Source organism: Diabrotica virgifera, chromosome 5, assembly GCF_917563875.1.
Source record: "Diabrotica virgifera virgifera chromosome 5, PGI_DIABVI_V3a".
Taxonomy (NCBI): Eukaryota; Metazoa; Arthropoda; class Insecta; order Coleoptera; family Chrysomelidae; genus Diabrotica; species Diabrotica virgifera.
In genome coordinates this window covers 232427075-232448002 of record NC_065447.1, presented here as the reverse complement: position 1 = coordinate 232448002, position 20928 = coordinate 232427075, and the positions used below count along the sequence as shown (strand labels likewise).

The 20928-nt window shown below is 31.5% G+C and overlaps 1 protein-coding gene across 2 annotated transcripts; it reads left to right on the top strand.

The window, feature by feature from the left end:
• The first annotated feature begins 2010 nt into the window (after positions 1 to 2010).
• Positions 2011 to 13190, top strand: LOC126884720 (uncharacterized). Of its 2 annotated transcripts, none has more exons than XM_050650846.1 (2): positions 2011 to 2127; positions 11132 to 13190. In XM_050650846.1, the coding sequence occupies exon 2, from the start codon at positions 11146 to 11148 to the stop codon at positions 12139 to 12141; it is 996 nt and encodes a 331-aa protein (XP_050506803.1). In that variant the 5' UTR covers positions 2011 to 2127; positions 11132 to 11145; the 3' UTR covers positions 12142 to 13190. The 2 variants fall into 2 exon arrangements, with proteins under 2 accessions (XP_050506803.1, XP_050506802.1); XM_050650845.1 differs by lacking the exon at positions 11132 to 13190 and adding an exon at positions 6644 to 7944.
• The last annotated feature ends 7738 nt before the right edge of the window (positions 13191 to 20928 follow it).

Here is a 20928-nt window from a genome sequence, read left to right as displayed (position 1 = left end):
TACAAAAACTAAATTATCAAGTTAATATCTACGGCATGTTAAACATAACGGCACGTGACTAAGAAGTCGCATCCGGATTGGTTTGAAGGCAAATGTCTGCTTTTGCACGTAAAAAGTGTACACAAATATCTGCTTTTGCATCTAAAGCTAAATTTAAACTACGAATAAAGCCATTAAAATGTGTGTTTATGAATATAAGAGTCAGAAAATCGGATTTATATCAATGTTTACATAAGGAATCCATATATATATTTAAAAAAAATGTCAAATGTCTGGTTTTGCTTTTATACGCTTCATTTGTTATACAACAAAAATTTTTACTAATCAAAATAAAATATTGAAATAATAAATATGTCATTTTATTTTAAGTTTTTATTAAAAAAGATAAAATAGAAGAATGCATGAGAAGAACAATAAAGGATGAAGCCAAAAATGTATGTAAGGATGGGCCAAGCAGGGAAAATGTAAATGTAGGTAAATGTAAAATTAGTAATAAAATATTATTATGCTAAGTTTTGGACATATTTCATGTCATGGGACATGAAATTACGATTGGCAGGGATAACCAGACATATGAACTAAAAAGAAGAATTGTTCTTGGTTGGGCAGCATTTGGAAAACTGATTGAAACTTTTAAAAGTGAGTTGCCCACATGCCTAAAGAGAGAGGTATTTGATCAGTGCGTCCTCCCAGTCTTGACGTACGGATCAGAAACACTTACCTTACCTAAAGCCTCGGCTACCAAACTAAGAGTAACGCAGAGAAGAATGGAGCGGTCAATATTAGGAATAACTCTGCGGGACAAAATCAAAGCGAAGAAATCAGGAGAAGAACAAAGGTGACTGACGTCATCAAAAGGATAGCCAGGTTGAAGTGGAGATGGACAGGACACATAGCCATAATGACAGATGGGCGATGGACAAAAAGGTTATTGAAATGGAGGCCAAGAGAAGACAAGAGAAGCGTCGGTTGACCGCCTACAAGATGGACAGACGACGTAAGAAAGCTAAATAAAAACTGGATGAGAGCGGCGCAGGATAGAAGTAGTTGGAAACGAGGGGAGGAGGCCTATGTTCAGCAGTAGACTTTTGAGGCTGGATGATGATTGTAAGTTTTTATTATTACCTCAAATGCGATTAAAATAATAACAAAGTTCTTTTACAGGGCTTCCGGTACTTTTCGCAACCTAGTTTTCCATTTAGGTTCAAATGGTCACTTGGGTGTTACGTAACGTTTAGGTAGGGGGAGGGGGTACATAAAAACGTTACGGTGCGTTACATGGGAGGAAGGGGGTCAAAAATCTTCAAAAATTGCGTTACGTAATACTTGAACGCTCCCTGTCTCGTGTGTCCCATTCAAAAAACCATCAACATATTCTTTCCAGAGTTCTAATATTTCCATTTCGCCCATAATTATTTCTCCATTTCTATTTTTATAATGCATAGTTTCGACTGGTAACCTCGTTTCTCATTTTTTACCCTTTGGTACAGGTTCCTAATTTCTTTATTTTGATAGTTTTCTCTATATTTCTCAAGTTTAGTTCATAATAGTGCTTCCTTTTTCTCTCTCTAAGTATTCTTTTAGTTCTATTTCTGTGCTCTATATAATTTCTTTTCGCGTCTTCTGTATTTTGAGTTAACATATTTAATCGCTGTTTACCTCGCTTTTCTAGTTCTGGTGAGATAAATACAAAAATAATATAATAATTGATCGGAAATATGGACCTCTTAAGAAGTAGCATTACGATATATTGGACGTTTTCCATAACACGATTATTTTTTTACGTGTTCTACTCCTCTGTTCTAATTAATATTATGTGTGCCCCTACTTGGATGGGTACCGTTTTTTCAATTTTATAATTTGGTCACCCTAATCTACATATTTTTTGGGAGAGCAAATGGATCCTTCTTATCAGTGTCAAATAACAAATCAGCACATTGCTTGGTCCGCTTAGGGAGTCTACATCCAATTAGTATTCGATTTCATTTGAATATTGTTCTACAACTAAGAAATTAGTTTTCAATTGAACCGCATCATATAAGTAAATTAATTATTTATCCAATATATATATGTAATAAATGTTTGTCTGTTTGTAAATAATACTTTAATATAATTTGAAGGATTCTGGTAAGTTTATATAATATTAGTTTTAAAGCATAAAATATTATTTTTATTTTGTAATTTAATGTTATTTATTGTCGTGATTTGCCCAAATGTGTGTTTATTATATAATATTTATTTTAAATTTCTCTCTACTTGGACTTATTTTTTTTTGTCAAATAAATATGATATCTCTCTTAGGGCTCTAGTTGCCTTTGAGGAAAGGGATAGACAATAGGAAAATAAATTTACAGCAAAATTATGAAATTACAAAGCAAATGTTATGTTTTAAAATCAATCAAATAATAAAAGTAAAAACATCACATAAACATAATATACCATATATACAGTGATCAGGATAATAAAAAATTCAAACATCCATCAAATCGTACACCCAAAATTATCAATAGAGATTAATTAAACTTATATTCAAATCAAATATTTCTTAATTTTAGTTATTCAAGATTAATTATAATTTACTTTAATTCTCAATAAAAACCAACAAAACGAATAACTCTAAATTAACTAGGTGGTCGTGATTGATAGTCTCTGTTTACTAAAATGACAAAACTAACCTTTTGCCCCCAAAATTGCTGACTTCTCCTCACTTTCCTTTGATTGTGACTTTTCCACCTTGCTTGTACTTATCAGTTTCTCCAAATACTCCTGCTAACTCCTCTGCTCCAAAGTTTAACTACATGAACAACTCCTTCTCTCCAAACACAAGGATATCTCAACTAATCGACATGGACCAGTATAAAACTATACATCTGTTTATTACTTACAGCATGTCAGTTATTTCTTCAATTTCATTTGTTTAAATAAATTGTTTATTATACATAGGAAAAATTTAGGGATTTCTTAATACTTAAGTCTCAAGTCTCGATCAGGTATATTTTCAGTAGTAATTGCACGAGAGCTCTAAAATTATCGATTTGGTTCCCGAGTGACACTTTGACAGTTTTAATTTCACGACCCGAAGGGGAGTGAAATTATGTCAAGTGTCTCGAGGGCAACAAGTCGATAATAATTTCAGAGGTCGAGTGTAATTCGCTAAGAATATTTCATGAATAAAACTGTTTTTTAAATCATTTTAATTAATATTTTATTGATATCTTCACCTGAATATTTGCTAAATCTATTCCTGGTGTTCTCTTTGACAAGTTGTAAAATATGAATTGTCATTAATGTCACTGAATGTTCATTTTTTCGTAGCAACGAAGGCATCTGACGTAATATACTTGACGACAGAATATTATCAAAAATTATCAGTAGTAATTGCACAAGAGCTCTAAAATTCTATATTAATTTTAGAGTTCGAGTGCAATTTGTTGCGATTATTTCATGAATAAAACTGTTCAAAACCAAAATTTTATTGTAATTTATTTATGTAAGTACAAATTAGTACAATTAAACAGAAAGTTTTTATAAATATTTGACGATTGAAACTTATCACTTTTATAATTTTTAAAACATTAATTGTCATTAATGTCACTGAATGTATTTTTTCGTAGCAACGAAGGGCATCTGACGTAATATACTTAACGATGTGCAATTATCAAAAATTATCGATTTAATTCAGATTTCTGAAGCTTTCTATTGGTCAGAATCTCCTATGAATGAAATAATCAGTAGTAATTGCACAAGAGCTCTAAAATTATTGAATTTTTCCCGAGTGACACTTTGACAGCTTTAATTTCACGACCCGAAGGGGAATGAAATTATGTCAAAGTGTCACGAGGGCAAAATTGTATAATAATTTAGAGATCGAGTGCAATTTGCTGCGATTATTTCATGAATAAAACTGTTCAAAACCAAAATTTTATTGTAATTTATTTATGTAAGTACAAATTAGGACAATTAAATACACAGTTGTTATAAATATTTGACCGTTCATAGTCATCACTTTTATAATTCTTAAAACATTAATTGTCATTAATGCCACTTAATGTATTTTTTCGTAGCAACGAAGGGCATCTGACGTAATATACTTGACGACGGGATATTATCAAAAATTATCACTTTTATTTTTATTTCTGTAGCTTTCTATTGGTCAAATTCTTTATGAATGAAATATTCCCAGAAATTTGTTAAAAACAATTGATATTTTGTTACTTATAGTGGCCTAAAATTTTATTATAAAAAGATTTACTAACAGTAGTATGAATATTATCATGGGTGGTAGCGTAAAATTTTTAAAATAAGGCACAAATAGTTTTAATTTACAAAAAAGGGCAAATTATGCAAAAATCGCCTAGAATTGGCAAAATATGCAAAAAGGGCAAATAAGCATCACCAACCCACAAGACCCCTTATCAGCCACAATATCCACTATACCCTGTTTTTAAACCAGGAGGAGTAAACTCAAAAGAGAGATTCACACCCAATAATGTCACTAGAAAAATCACCAAATATATCTTCTTTTTTGGTTGATCATGTCGGCCTTCGACGGTAATCCATAAATATTATAATCAACTATTTATAATGGGAAATAAGCCACAATTTTACCAAAAAAAGATTTTATTAACGTTTCAATATTTATGAGTTGCGTTCCTGGGACGACTTTACTAAAAGATAGTTCATTCGATTACATGAAATCAATCCCAACTCAAGAATATCCGTCACAAAAAATATCATAGAATGTGATCTGTCTTTATAAAGACAACCAAATGCAACGATGCCAGTAAATTTCTCGCGTTAGAGATTCCATAGTAAATCACGAGGGAAAACCAGGAAAAAACCTCGTGATACTATTCCGACATCGTAAGTATTTGGTCTTACATTTAATTTACTTTCAAAAAACTAATACCAAATTCTGATTTTAATATGTTTAAATTATAAATAATATTAATAATACATAGATATTCAATAAGTAATACTAAAATATAAAATTTGTACTAACTCGATATGTTATTGACTTACTAATCGTGGTATTTTCTTTCTATTGACTTCCTCTTTCAGTATGGGTAACCACATCCTACTGCATTCTACCGAGGAATTTGCGACAGAATTGGTTTCATTTAGCATAATTAGAGCCGCTTCTTTGAACAATTTTATTTAGGTGAAACATCAAGACCATTAAACGCTAGAATAAGTGAACATCAGTCTTATATTAAAAATAGAGAATTCGATAGATCTCAAATATGTCAACACGCATGGGATAATGAACATAGAGTTAAATGAAGAGATTCAAGTATAGTCCTGAAAGAATCAGATAGTAAAAAGAGAAAAATCAAAGAAGCGGCTCTAATTATGCCAAATGAAACCAATTGTGTCGCAAATTCCTCGGTAGAATGCAGTAAGATGTGGTTACCCATAATGAAAGAGGAAGTCAATAGAAAGAAAATACCACGATTAGTAAGTCAATAACATATCGAGTTAGTACAAATTTTATATTTTAGTATTACTTATTATATATCTATGTATTATTAATATTATTTATAATTTAAACATATTAAAGTCAGAATCTGGTATTAGTTTTTTGAAAGTAAATTAAATGTAAGACCAAATACTTACGATGTCGGGATAGTATCACGAAGTTTTTTCCTGGTTTTCCCTCGTGATTTACTATGGAATCTCTAACGCGAGAAATTTACTGTCATCGTTGCATTTGGTTATCTTTTTAAAGACAGATCACATGCTATGATATTTTTTGTGACGGATATTCTTGAGTTGGGATTGATTTCATGTAATCGAATGAACTATCTTTTAGCAAAGTCGTCCCAGGAACGCAACTCATAAATATTGACGATATAATTTTAAAGATAAAGACGATATAATCGATAAATGAGTCAGATTAAATAAATTATTAGAAGAATTTTTTTACTTAGCAACAACATTTTTGTTTATTTTAGTAGTATTTTGTATTTTGACAACGAAACCCGATTTGGGCTTCGAAACGTTAATAAAATCTTTTTTTGGTAAAATTGTGGCTTATTTCCCATTATAAATAGTTGATTATAATAATGCCACAAGGAAATAGCTTCAGAACAACATAAATATTATATTATATTATATTAATACGCCGTTAAAGAGTTCTCCAGACAACTGTTTTTTTTTTATATAAAAGCAGACTAAACTTAAAATTAAAAGAATCACGCAGAAAACCCAAAAATTTCTGAGATAACATAATTATTAACCTATGAAATGCCAAAGTGTTAAAATTTCATAAATGTCAATAGTGTTAAAATTTCATAACATTGGTGTAAACTTGCCTGAGGTTGCACCAATTGCAAACAAGCATTACGGCGTGATAAATTTGAATTACCCCTCTTAGTTTAAAAACGGAGCATAAACACGTAGAATTATGCTCTTGCAGTCCTAAATGTGGGACCAATTAGTTAAAACACAGATTTTTTGGAATTGGTCCACATACTTACTATTCCTGATAACTTTTTCATAAGATAACTGATGACTTTTTTTACTTACATATCTTCATAGGCACAGCTTGTTATTCTAATTAACTTTTAATTACTCATATTTTAATGATCGCGAAATTATTTTTAAATTGCTTATAAAAACTAGTTTTAATAATTTATTTCAGGCAGTTGATCTAAAATGGCTACACCTTTCTCAAACCTCAGCTATGACGAGCCAATAGATAACGTATTTGAAAATGAAGATGAAGCTGATTGGGAAAGATTTTACACGTGGATGTCAAAAGTTTCTATTTTTATAACAATTACAGAGATCATTAAATTCTTTTTAATTTTAGGCGCACTTGGAATAAATATTTATTTTATAGTAATAGTATGCAGAAACAAAAATTTAAAAACAATCAAAGCAAACAGATACTTAATGCATTGTTCTATATTTAATCTCTTGATGTGGGTTACGGAGCCAATATATGCAATTTTAATGACAGTTTTTAGATTATACCGGTATTTCGGTTGGGGAATGTACTGTATTGATAGGCAGTTTGAGACTATTGGCGTAATTGGTATGTTTTTGTGCATGTTCGGTATTGGCTTAGAATGGCTTTTAGCGGTAAATAAGATTAACATGAAACCTTTTATACAAAAGTTTTATGACCATTCTATCCTTATTGTTTATTTGCTCTGCATTATGAAAGCTATTATTGATTCTATTATTTGCCACCATTCATTTGATATTCGAACTAACTATATAGAACACGTTTTACTTTTTGGTTTACTTGCATTTGCCATTTACTGCAATATTAAAAAGAAAAATTTGAAAGCCAAGAATTCTTACTTGCTATCTGTAATAAACTTGTTTGTATTCTTATGGATTCCTCTGTATTTTTACGACATTTTATATATTGTAACGGGATATAAATACACCATGAGATTCATCTTAAGGGTCACCGATTTCATACCAGATTATTTAGCATACGGGAGCCCTATTGTAATTTTTATTTGGTTGGGCAGAATAAACAAATATTTCAAAGTTGCTTATCGAAAATCTTGCAGTTGTTGCACTTGCTGTAGGGCAATCAGCGATTACAGCGGCGACGATGAAACTTTTGAGGATTCCGAAGAAATTGAACATGTGAAAAATGTTGAAAATTTGTCCAATAATGCAACACTTTTGTAAATAATATGTACAATAAATTTTATTTTTGAACATCGCAAAATGGACACAAGTCCGGTTTTATTTTTTTTCTGGTATATCAAGGGGTGCTTATTATAAGACTAGCTTTTTCTTAAAAAATTCGCCCCGGAAGCCCCTTTTCATCCCTTTAAAGGGGGTAATTTGTGGTTTTTGCGAAACATAGCCCTTCCTGTACATTTTGCAAAAAATGTACTTAATAGTAAAATGGAGAGGACTATATTTCCTACTACACACACCGGCAAAATTAGCCGAACACCTTAAAAATGGGACATGTTTGATGTCTCGAATTTCCTAAACCTGTTGTCCGATATGAGTGATTCTTTTAGTATGTTATAGCCTTATTATTTAAGAATATCGGTGTAATAATATTGTTGCTAGACAGGTAAATGTCATTTTATACCGGGTGTAACAATCATACTGTGTTTTTTTCTTAAAGTTCGGAACACCCTGTGGAAAATTCTAGCATATGTAAAATATTAAAATTAAAACTCGATTGTAGACTTATGCTTTCTTAACATTTTCTTTTTTGATTCATTTGCTTATGTTGGAAAATAAAAAAGTTATGTGCTTTAACAACTAGCCATGTTTTTTATCAATAAATCCTCATAGTAGGGGAGGAAAGTATGCTAAATTTGCAATTATTCGAGCGTTATTGGGACCTATTGGATTGTGAAAAGTGGGTGCTAAAAGCAAAAAAAGTTAAGTTATGTTTTCCATAAAGTGTGGGACTCTCCATTTTTTAATTTAATTTTCCATTTCCACCAATCGTTTTTTCCGATTGTAGCGCCCATCTATCCATAATAGGAAAAAATGTTGCTAATAAAAGTTACTTATTTTTACGTCAAGGATCCAAATCTGCAATAATTGTGGGCTCCTATTTAATATTTTAAAGTTACCCCCCACCCCACCTCCGCGGGGGGTCGTGTTTGGTGCCATTCGATAGATTTTTGAAAAATATTGAATAGGTGTATTTTGCAGTTTTACGATCTGATGTTCATTTCGCACAATAACGCAGGGTTCGTATTTATAATTTTTAATTTACCCCCCACCCCTCTCCGTGGGGTGTCACTAGTCCCCACGGAGGTAGGGTGGGGGATTTAATTTAAAATCTTAAATAGGAGCCCCCAATTTTCATTGCAGAATTGGATTCTTTACGTAAAAATAAGCAACTTTTATTAGACACATTTTTTCAAATTATGGATAGATAGCGCTATAATCGGAAGAAAATGATTGTTTCAAATGGAAAATTAAATTAAAAAATGAAAAGTCCCCCACTTTATGAAAAACTTAACTTAACCTTTTTCTGATTTTAGCACATACCTACTCTTCACAATCCAATAGGTTTCCATAACGCTCGAGTAACTGCAAATTTAGTATACTTTCCTCCCCTACTATGAGGATTTATTGATGAAAAACATGGATAGTTGTTAACGCACATAACTTTTTTATTATCTCACATAAGTAAATGAATCAAAAAGGAAAATGTTAAGTAAGCTTAAGTGTACAATCGAGTATTAATTTTAATATTTTACATATGCTAGAATATTCCACAGGGTTTTCCAAACTTTAAGAAAAAAACACAGTATGATTGGTACACCCGGTATAAAATGATATTTACCTGTCTAGCAACAATATTGTTACAACGATATTCTTAAATAATAAGGCTATAAGATACTAAGAGAATCACTCACATCGGACCACTGGTTTATGAAATTCGAGACATCAAACATGTCCCATTTTTAAGGTGTTCGGCTAATTTTGCCGGTGTGTGTATTTATTTCCCGGCAGCATATGTCTATCACCCACTGTTTAGCGGGGGTGGCGCCCCAAACTTGACAAGTTTTGAAAAAAGTTGATTTTAAAAAAAAAAATTTTCCTAACTGTAATGAAAATTAAGAAGGAACCCTGGGAAATTAATCACAAATAAGTGGCTGATTTTTTGGTATAGGTTTCATTTAAACGCAGTTGCCCATTTTTTAATTACAGGGTGTTACATTTTAAAAAACCACTTTTTATACCATCTGAACCGCCTATGCTAGAGTAAAAAAACTTTCAGCGATTATCCATGTACTGGCGTTATTTAAAAAATTCTATAATGCACCCCCATTTTTTTTCGGAACCACCCAAAAAAAAAGGAAAATTAAGAAAGAAAGTGATTTTCTTGGAATCCTTGACATACCATGCTCTTTATTAAACTGCTTCATATATCATTTTGTGCACGTTCTGATTACCCATGCATGGGCATCAAAAGCGATTTCTTAATGTAACCCCTGTGCAAAAAAAATAAAGGGGTAAAAATTTTTTTTACTCTAGCATAGGCGGTTCAGATGGTATATAAAGGGGGGTTTAAAAATGATTAATTGCCGCAGGGTTTCTTCTTAATTTTCATTACAGTTAGGGAAAAATATTTTTTTTAAAACATCTTTTTTAAAAATTTGTCAACTTTGGAGCGCCACCCCCGCTAAACGGTGGGTGATAGACATATGCTGCCGGGAAATAAATAGTAGGAAATATAGTCCTCTTCATTTTACTATTAAGTAAATTTTTTGCAAATCGTATAGGAAGGGCTACGTTTCGCAAAAACCACAAATTACCCCATTTAAAGGGATGAAAAGGGGGGTTCCGGAGCGAAATTTTTTAAGAAAACGTTTATAGCACTTAAAGTACTTGAACGACAATATTTAGTTTTAAGCAGTGAATAAATAAAGATGAGTGAATATTTTCGAAAGTTGTTGGCAGACGATACAGATGTTGCTAGTAGGTACAGTAGTTAGTGTAGTTAGTTATTTATTATATTTAATCATTGTTTTTGTCTCTCACATCATATCTTATTTATTTCAGTTGGTTTTATGCTTAAAATGAAGCACTGATATTGACCGATAATGGCGCATGTGCCACCTTCGAGATAGAATGTCATCTCGCGATTCTATAGGGCGTTACATTCACAGTCATTTGTTTCGAGCTTCTGTCATGTGTCACATAATATAGTCTGTTCGCTAAACTCAGACACAACTGGCTAGTGATTTTAGTGGGTAATTTTTTTGATTCTGGCCAATTTTGGCAAAATTGGCAAAATTACTAACTATTTAGTAATTATTAACTATTTAGTAATTTTTTTTTGCCAATTTTATCAAATTGGCAAAATTATTTTCTAAAATTACTAGCCAATTGTGTCTGAGTTTAGCGAACGGACTATATTAATATATCTACGTCATACGTTATTGGTATCTACCAATAATACAAACCAAAGACGTATGACGTAGCTATATTAATATTATGTAACATATGACAGAAGCTTGAAACAAATGACAATCGACGAAAAGCCCTATTGGTTAAAAAGCTGTATCGTATTGAAAATTTGTATAATAATGAAGCCCATTAGGATACAGATATTGAAATCATAATTGATATAAATATAAAGTATGAGAATAGAAAAACTAGTTTCAATAATTTATTTCAGGCACTTTATCTAAAATGGCTACACCTTTATCAAACCTCAGCTATGACGAGCCAATAGATAACATATTTGAAGATGAAGATGAAGCTGATTACCAAAGATTTTACATGTGGATGACAAAAGCTGCTATTTTTATGACAATTACAGATATCATTCAATTTTTCTTAATTTTAGGCGTACTCGGAATAAATATTTATTTTATAGTAATAATTTGCAGGAATAAGAATTTAAAAACAATCAAAGCAAATCGGTACTTAATGCATTGTTCTATATTTAATCTCTTTATGTGGATTACGAAACCATTATATATAATTATAATGGAGGTTTTTAGGTTATACCGATACTTAGGTTGGGGAGTGTACTGTGTTGAAACACAATTTGAGACTATTGGTCTTACGGGTATGTTTTTGTGCATGTTCGGTATTGGCATTGAATGGCTTTTAGCGGTAAATAAGACCAAGATGAAACCTTTTGTACAAAAGCTTTATGACCATTCTATCCATATTATTTATATGCTGGGCATTATGAAAGCTATTATTGACTCTATTGTTTGTCAGTATTCATTTGATATTCGATATAATTATATAGAACACGTTTTACTTTTTGCTTTGCTTGCCTTTGTCATTTACTGCAATATTAAAAAGAACACATTGAAAGCCAAAAATTCTTACTTGTTATCTGTAATAAACTTGTTTGTATTCTCTTGGATTCCCCTGTATTGTTACGACATTTTATTTGATGTAACGAGATATCAATATACCATGGCATTTATTTTAAGGGTCACCAATTTTATACCAAATTATTTAGCGTACGGAAGCCCTATTGTAATTTTTATTTGGTTGGGTCGAAAAAACAAATATTTCAAAGTGGCCTATCGAAAATCGTGCAGTTGTTGCACTTGCTGTAGGGCAATAAGCGATTACAGCGGTGACGATGAAACTTTTGAGGATTCTGAGGAAATTGAAGATGTGGAAAATGTTGAAAATATGTCCAATAATGCAACACATTTGTAAAAGTTATATACAATAAATTTTATTTGATAAGTACAATTAACCTCTTTTCTGTATCTATACAGAGTGAGTTTTATGTATGGAAACCCTAAATTATCTCGGAAACGGCTTGTACGATTTTTATATAAAATATTTTGGTGGCAAAGAATTTTCTAGTACGGCCGATCTTATACTGGTAATTACATTGTTGCCAGATCTTCCGTTTTTCCGGAAATCTAGTGAACTCTCTTATTTCAAATAGCTCCCTGTGTATTATTTATATTTTAAAATCCTTAAAAAATACTGATTATTTTTCATGTTACATTCCCTATACCTAAATACCATAATTTCGGAGTTATTGCTACATTTATTTAAAAAAATTTAAACAAATTATAAAAATAAATTTTGTCGACCAGGGTAGGCACTATTTTAGATCTTTTTTGGTCATTAGGAACAAAAAAGATCTGTTGTGATTTTTTTCTAAAATTAATCGTTTTCGAGTTATAAACAATTTAAAACTGAAAAAAAAAAAATGAAAAATGACGATTTTCAAGGTACAAAAACACAAGTAAAAATATAAGTTTTGGAATAACGAAATACCTAAATTTAAGCTTAAATCTTCTTTTATTAGCTGCATATAAGAATTTTTAGCACTTGTTGGAAATTTTTTTTAATTGTAAATGAAGCGCATATGAGAGGATGGGTGATCGGTCTGCATTAACAACTAAAAAACAATCTTTTAAAAAGAAATAAGCTCAAATTATTTATCGGTAACTGTAAAATATGGTTTGAACTTGAATTTAGCTACTTCCTAGTTTCAAAAATAATATTTTTTATTTGTGTTTTGAACCTTGAAAATTGTCATTTTTGCATTTTTTTTTCAGTGTTATATTGCTTATAACTCGGAAAGATTAACTTTAGAGAAAAATTACAAAGGACCTACTTTGTTCCTAGTGTTCCAAAGAACCTAAAATAATATCAATTCGGTCCAAAAAAATTGATTTTTATAATTATTTGTTTAAAAATGTTTTTTAATAAATGTAGTAATGACTCCGAAATTATAGCATTTAGGTATAGAGAATATAACATAAAAAATAATCAGTATATCTTAAGGACTTCAAAAGGTAAAAAATATACAATATATTCCGTTTGAAATAAGAAAGTTTGTGATATTTCCAGAAAATTGGAAGATCTGACAACAATGTAATTATCACTATAACATCGGCCGCATTATAAAACCTTTAACTACCAAAATCTATAAGAATCGTGCAAGCCCTTTCCGACATAATTGAGGGTTTCCATACATAAAACTCACTCTGTATAATTCCTCTAATAGTACTTATATTATGCAACGACATTATACATATTATACGATAGAAGCCGCTAAGCGGCGTGTTTTGTATAGAATACGAGAGTCATAATGACAATTAAATGCAAGTTGTATAGGTACACAATTTTTCTATGATGATTCACAACCAAAAAGCATGTTCAAAGCTATTTATTTTGCAATAAGTAGTTATAGGATTAAATTAATTATTTTGTTGATACATTTATATTTTAAATGTTACGATTACTATTAAAATGAATTTGATGTTAAATTTTCAATATCCCTGTCACAAAAGAACAATATGCATTTGATTTGATATTGTTCATTGCACATGTGCCATCTTCGAGACAGAATGTCATGTTTTTATTCTATTTTAGTTAAAAATCTGTATCGTATTGAAAATCTGTATTATAATGATGCCTATTATGATAATACCTGTATTGAAATCATAATTGATATATGTATAAAATATGAGAGTAGAAAAACTAGTTTCAATAATTTATTTTATCGCCAACCGTCACTAAAGTCATTCATTATTGTACTCATTTGACGCCATTTGCGGCAGTAAAGTAACACTTTATTGTACTGAAAGAAGAATTTTACTTTACCTGCCGCGATTAATCGGAATTAAATGTAAGTGGTCGATGGCAGTAGGGTAATCGATTATTTTTTTGAGTTAACTTACAATTTATTTACTTTAATTATTAAAAATATTATACAAAATTTACGGCATTGTTAATTAAATTGATGTCGAAAAGTGAAATTCTGTAGCATTTTGTAATTATATTGCAATCAACAATTACAGCGCGACGATGAAACTTTTGAGGATTCTGAGGAAATTATTCATGTGGAAAATGTTAAAAATATGTCCAATAATACAACACTTTTGTAAACATTATATACAATAAATTTTATTTGATTTGAAATTTCATGAAATTTTATTTGAAAGTATATAACATAAAAATATCGGAAAAGAAGAGAAAGGCAGAATTTACAAAACAGTCATCAGACCAATAATGACATATAGACCAGGGCGCATCTGTAAAAATATTAGTACATTTAGACGTTGAGAGGTCACTCAATTTTTTTGCAGAAATTGCTTGAAAATGAATCAAATAATAATATTTGAGTTATCCTCCCTCTCAAAAAGGTCCGCAACATTGTTTAAATAATCAAAATGTCAAAAAATTAAGAAAAAATTCGATTTTTTTCTTGGTTTTTTGATTATAACTTTAAACGTATTCATTTCCGAGAAAAGTTGTACTGACATAAAAGTTGCGTAATTAAATTTCCTACAATATAAAATTGGTTAAAAGTTTAAAAAATAGTCACCCTTGTTGCAAAATAGCAATAATTGTGACAACAAACATACAAAAACAAATATTCGCATTTTACGTTTTTCAACCATTTCTGCTACACTTAGGACCTTCATATTTCACCCTAAAAAACTTTATGATACAGTAAAATAATACTCTAACTAAATTTCATTAAGATCGATTCAACAGATTTTGCCAAATAAATTTTGCAATCCAGCTTTCGTAAAACAAAATTCATTTTTTCAAAATGTTACAGGACTGAAAATAAAGCAGATAGCAAGTTGAATTTTTTTTTGCAATATAGAAGTTACTGTACTGTACCTTTCATTTGCAATTTTGCAAAATTAAAATCGATTAACACCACGGCGTCAGAAATTTTTTAAATAAACATTAATTGTTGGTGCTACGCGCAGGACAGCGGATAGTTTGCTCTGATTGGGCATTCCAGTGACCTTTGATAATGATTGATACATTTTATTTTTTATTACATTTGGATATAAATAAATAAATTTGTTTATGGCAAAATAAAAACACATACTCTATCCTTTGGAATAACACTTTTATTAGCAGAAACTTTCTTTGTTCATATATTTTAACTTAAATAATAAAAGTTTATTATTTTTAAACATATGCAATTGTTAAAACAACATTTCACAAACAATAATAAAATTAGTTTGATTTTTGTGGAATTAAAATATTAAAATACAACAAAATATAGAGTAAGAAAATAATATATTAGATAAAGTTTGGAAAAATCAACTTGTGTGAATCGAACACCGCTGTCCTGCGCGTAGCACCAAAAATCCTTGTTTATTTCAAAAATCTTCTGACGCCGTGGTAATTAATTGATTTTAATTTTGAAAATTGCAAATGAAAGATACAGCACACTTCTATAAACACAAAAAAATTCAACTTGCTATCTGCTTTATTTTCAGTCCTGTAACATTTTGAAAAAATGAATTTTTTTTGCGAAAGCTGGATTGGAAAATTTATTTTGCAAAATGTATTGAACCGATCTTAAAGAAATTTACAGTATTGTTTTACTGTATCATAAAGTTTTTCTGGGTGAAATATGAAAGTCCTAAGTGTAGCATAAATGGTTGAAAAACGTTAAATGCGAATACTTGTTTTTGTATGTTTTTTTCGTTATTATTGCTATTTTGCAACTAGGGTGACTATTTTTTAAATTTTAAATCAATTCTATATTGTAGGAAATTTAATTACGCAACTTTTATGTCAGAACAACTTTTCTCGGAAATGAATACTTTTAAAGTTATAATCAAAAAACGAAGAAAAAAATCGAATTTTTCCTTCAATTTTTGACATTTTTATTATTTAAACAATGTTCCGGACCTTTTTGAGAGGGAGGATAACTCAAATATTATTATTTGATTTATTTTCAAGCAATTTCTGCAAAAAAATTTGAGTCACCTCTCAACGTCCATCTCAAAACAGATGCGCCCTGGACTAATACGTGGCAGAAACACGATCTGATACAGAAAGAACAAAAATAATGCTAGAAACAGCAGAGATGAAAATACTTCGAAACATCGATGGTAAGACACTAAGGGATAGAGTTAGAAGTGTAGATATACGACGAAGATGTAAGATAGACTGTATTAATAACTGGGTGAAGGTGAATAACTAGTATTAATAACTGGGTGAAAAACAGAAGGGTTGAATGGAACGACCACATAAGCCGAATGGCAACAAATAGAGTAGGTCGACGAGAGACGGTTCCCCAATAGAAAGACGATCAGTGGGAAGAGCAAGAAAATGATGGAATGACAACTTACTGGAGGCACATTGAAAAACAGACAGAGTCATGTCTACACAAAAAGAAGAAGAAGACAAAACGTATGACGACTAGGTGTCACAGATGACAACACAGGTGACACGCATCTGCGAAAATATAAAATTTTGTAATTCAAATATTTACCATAGAAATAGAAGATTTAGCCGACAAACTTCTTCTTCTTCTTCTTCCTTTATTGGGTTATATCCCTCGGGATAATTCGCCCAGCTTACACCAGGGAAATACTCTTGTCTTGCTCTGGGCAGTCGAATATTTCCAAATATATGTGTTAAAGCCTCAATTTTTTTAAATATATATTAGCAGGAACATCTTCGTATAGGGCCAGACAGTCCCTACAGGAAAGGCAATATTATACCATAAGGGTTAAGACTTTTATCATTTGGAGGTCCAATATCTTTTTATATCTTTATCTTCTTAATTTTTTTAATTCAAATTTGGGAATTGATTAATTTATAAATTAAGTTTGGCTAAGTTAAGGAATTTAAGGATCAGGTTAATCCTACGTGGATTAAGGTTGGACATAAGTAGGCAAATTTCAATGGGAGTAGGGATATTTGTCTTGGCTAATTCTTTATATAGGTCAAAATTGGGTGACATATTTATAGGGCACTCAAAAATCAGATGATTTAAGGACCCAACTCGGCCACAGTCACAATATAGGTCATCTTTTACTCCTATCCTGAATAGGTGAACTGGAGTAGCACAATGACCTGTCCTCATTCTAATAATGCTGGTTGTATGTCTTCTGTCTTGGTATGCAAAATTGTGGTACCAGGGGAGTTTATCTATCTGACCTACAATTTTAGAGTAAAATGAATTATTTCGATTTTTCCCCTGCCATTCTTGCTTCCACCGATTCCAGATGGAATGCTTGATGTCTGGTAGAAAGTTGGAATAGCGAAGAGTGATACCAGCAGCTACATTTAAGGTTGTACCTATATTAACTAGTTTATCAGCCACCATGTTCCCTTTAATATTCGAGTGTCCTGGAATCCATGCCAGACTAATATTAACGTTATTTTCTTTCGCTTCAATGATGCCTCTCTTGGTCATGAACGATGAATGTTCTGTTTCCATAGAATAGGTTGATCTGCCTATTTTCTGTAAGGCACTTTTAGAGTCCGAGCAGATGATTGCTTGTTTAATCCCATTTTTCAAAATAATTTGGAGGGCATGATTAATTGCGACAATCTCAACCGTACATATTTGGGTATACTTAGGTAGTTTACTGGTATAAGAATAGTTGATCTCTTGGCTAAAGACACCAAAGCCTGCTGATCCTTCATCATCAACCGAGCCGTCCGTGAAGAATTTGGTGTGACTAGATTTATTTAGAATTATTTTTTGGAGCTGAACTGAGGCAAGTTCATCTGAACGATTAGATTGGATATTTATGATTGGAATTGTTGATAATTGATGGTCTAGTTCAAAGTTATGGCATGGGTATAAGTCACTTAAATATAAGTTGGGATAAGTACTTTTAAATTTGTTTTTAAAAGCACTAGAAATGGAATACTTCTGTTTTTCCAATGATTTTGGTTCCTTTGAATTGCCAAGTCTAACAGGTCGAGAGCGGAAATAATTGGGTTGCCAATTAACATTAAATTTTTTAATATAAATTTAGAGCTAAGCCATTCCCATCTAGATTTAAGCGAGATCTGACCACTTTCACTTAAGAGAGCATGAATTGGGGTAGATTTCATGCATCAAGTTATAATTCGGATACTTTTGTATGTTAGTTTCTCCAATCTTTTAATTAAGGAAGTTGGACAATCGAAAATTACCTGGCAGCCATAGTCCAGATGGCTCTGAATTAGACCATTGTGTACAATTTGTAAGGTTTTTGGACCACTTCCCCAATAAGTCCCACAAAGAGCTCTCATCACATTCAGGCCACGATTTACTTTTAGTTCTATTGAGTTTACATATGAATTCCACTTTAAGTTTTTTTGAATATTTACCCCCAGGTATTTGACTGAATCCACCCAACCAATATTCTGGTTACAAAATATTACGTTAGGGGGAGAGATTTTCGTGTTTCCTTTTGTAAATAATATTGCAGAAGATTTGTTCTCAGACAGATTTAAATTGTGGTCTAGCAACCATGATTCCATCTGAATCAATAATTTATTTACATTAATTACCAATTCATTAATATCACTCCCTCTAATCAGAAGAACCAAATCGTCTGGATACTGAATTAGTTTGCATGAAGAGGGGATTAAATCATACAGGGAAAGACAATATAGGTTGAAGAGGATAGGGCTTAATGGGGAACCTTGGGGTAGTCCCAGACTTGATTTTCTTGGGCCATGAGTTTGTCCCAGTATGACAGCCCTGGGCACTAAGGCTATCTGCTCCCGGTGAGGGTGGTTATCCCTTATCCGAGGGGTGGAATAATTGATACGCTTTTACTTGTTGAGTTGTTTTATTTACACTCACATGAGCATAAGCTGGTAGCACCGCACCCAAAGAACGTCTCGTGTAGAAAGAGACACTATCTTTAATGTGGAAATATTACGTCTGATCCCCAAAATAGAATGACGAATGTCTAATATAATAATATGAATTCCCTTGTTATAGTTTTACTGTTTATATATCGTCGCCATAGTACTATAACTTGATAACTCCAAAATTGACGTTTTTGAGATAACTAGTTCACAAGATGTATTTTATTTGCCGCTATATTGTGTAAAAACTTGATAACTAGCTTTAAACGGGTTAAGTATTTATTTACGATTGACGAAAGTTGATAAAACTCAAATGCCGCTAATATTCAGTGCTAAAACTTGACAAGATGAGTTACCAAGCTATTTTTTAATAGAAATAATCGTGAATACGACATACACTAAATGCTATAACTAGGTAACTTCAGTTATTTAGTTTTAGCACGTGTTTTTCTGAAATCATTGAGCTTACCACGTAAATGCTATCTGTTTATTCGGTTCGTGTTAATACAAAAATTCTAGAATTGTTAGCAGATCTGGCAACCCCCATGGCAGAGGGCTAATTTTCACCAAAATAATGCTTAAAATATTAGTTTTGTTAACAAATGTTAACATTATGGTAGTGCTAAAAGTTGATAACTTTAATTTTTCGTGTTATTTTCGATATTGGAAAGCAAATTTGCACCGTATTCCTAAATAGATCAGTAGCCAAAAAGTTAAGGAACAGTATTTTAGAGCTGCAGAGTGAGTTTCGTATTTACCAACATCATGGGAGCAGCACAAATATCTTAAAAATCTTTAAACCCGTTTATCTAAAAACTACTAATTTCGAGTTATCAAGTTATAGTATTAAGGCGACGATATTTAGAAATGCCTATTCAGCATCGACCATGAAAAGTGTTTATAATTGACTCTGCAATTATTAGTGAATCGTGATCTAGGATAACAATATTTATATAATCGAATGAAGGTTGTAATGTTGTTATGATGACATAAATAACTAAAAGTAATTACCGTAGATAATTACAGGGTGTTTTTAAGATATATCTACTGAGTACAGATGAATTCTTGTACACCTTCCCTTTTTAGGAATTTTCCGACTACGGGGAGGGAAATTTGCAAGTCGTGCTACCAACCCATACTGTGTTGTAATCAATACAAAAAATTTATTTTATATACAAACTTCCTAAGCCTACGCAAATACATAAATAATATAAAATGTTCGTTTAACAACATTGTTTCGTAACACTTGTCACTCACTGTGTTTTCGGATTGTAAGCATATAATCTATTCTTATGTATTTCCTTGATTTTATTGTTTTCTATTCTGATTTTACAATTAACGTTATTTACTTCTGTTATCGTGAAAGGACCTACATAAAGACTATCAAACTTACCATTCTCTTCCCTTTTTACAAGGACTAGGTCTCCTCTTTTAAAGTGTTGTGGTGTTGCTTTGAGCTTATTCTTTTCTTGCCGCTCTTTTTTGTGTTTTAATAAGAAGGTTCTGGCTCTCTCGTGTGCGCTTAGTAGTTTGTATCGTAACTCATTGTAGTAGGCATCTATATTGTAACATGGTTGAATCTCATGTGTAAGGTCTTCCGGTAGGTTAACCTTCCTGCCATATAACAGTTCGAACGGTGTGTATCCATGATACGCGTTAGGGGTTGTATTGTAGCAGTATGTGAACATTCTGCAACACACATCCCAATTTTCTCTGTCTTCGTCTATGAATGCTCTTACGTACTCGTTCAACGTTCTGTGTAGTTTTTCGCAACTTCCAATGGACTGTGGGTGGTATGCCGTTGAAAAGTTGTGTTCTATTTTTAATAGCTTTGTTAATTCGTGCATTACTTCGTTCTTATACTCTGTGCCTTGGTCTGTTCTTATTTGCTTCATGAGTCCG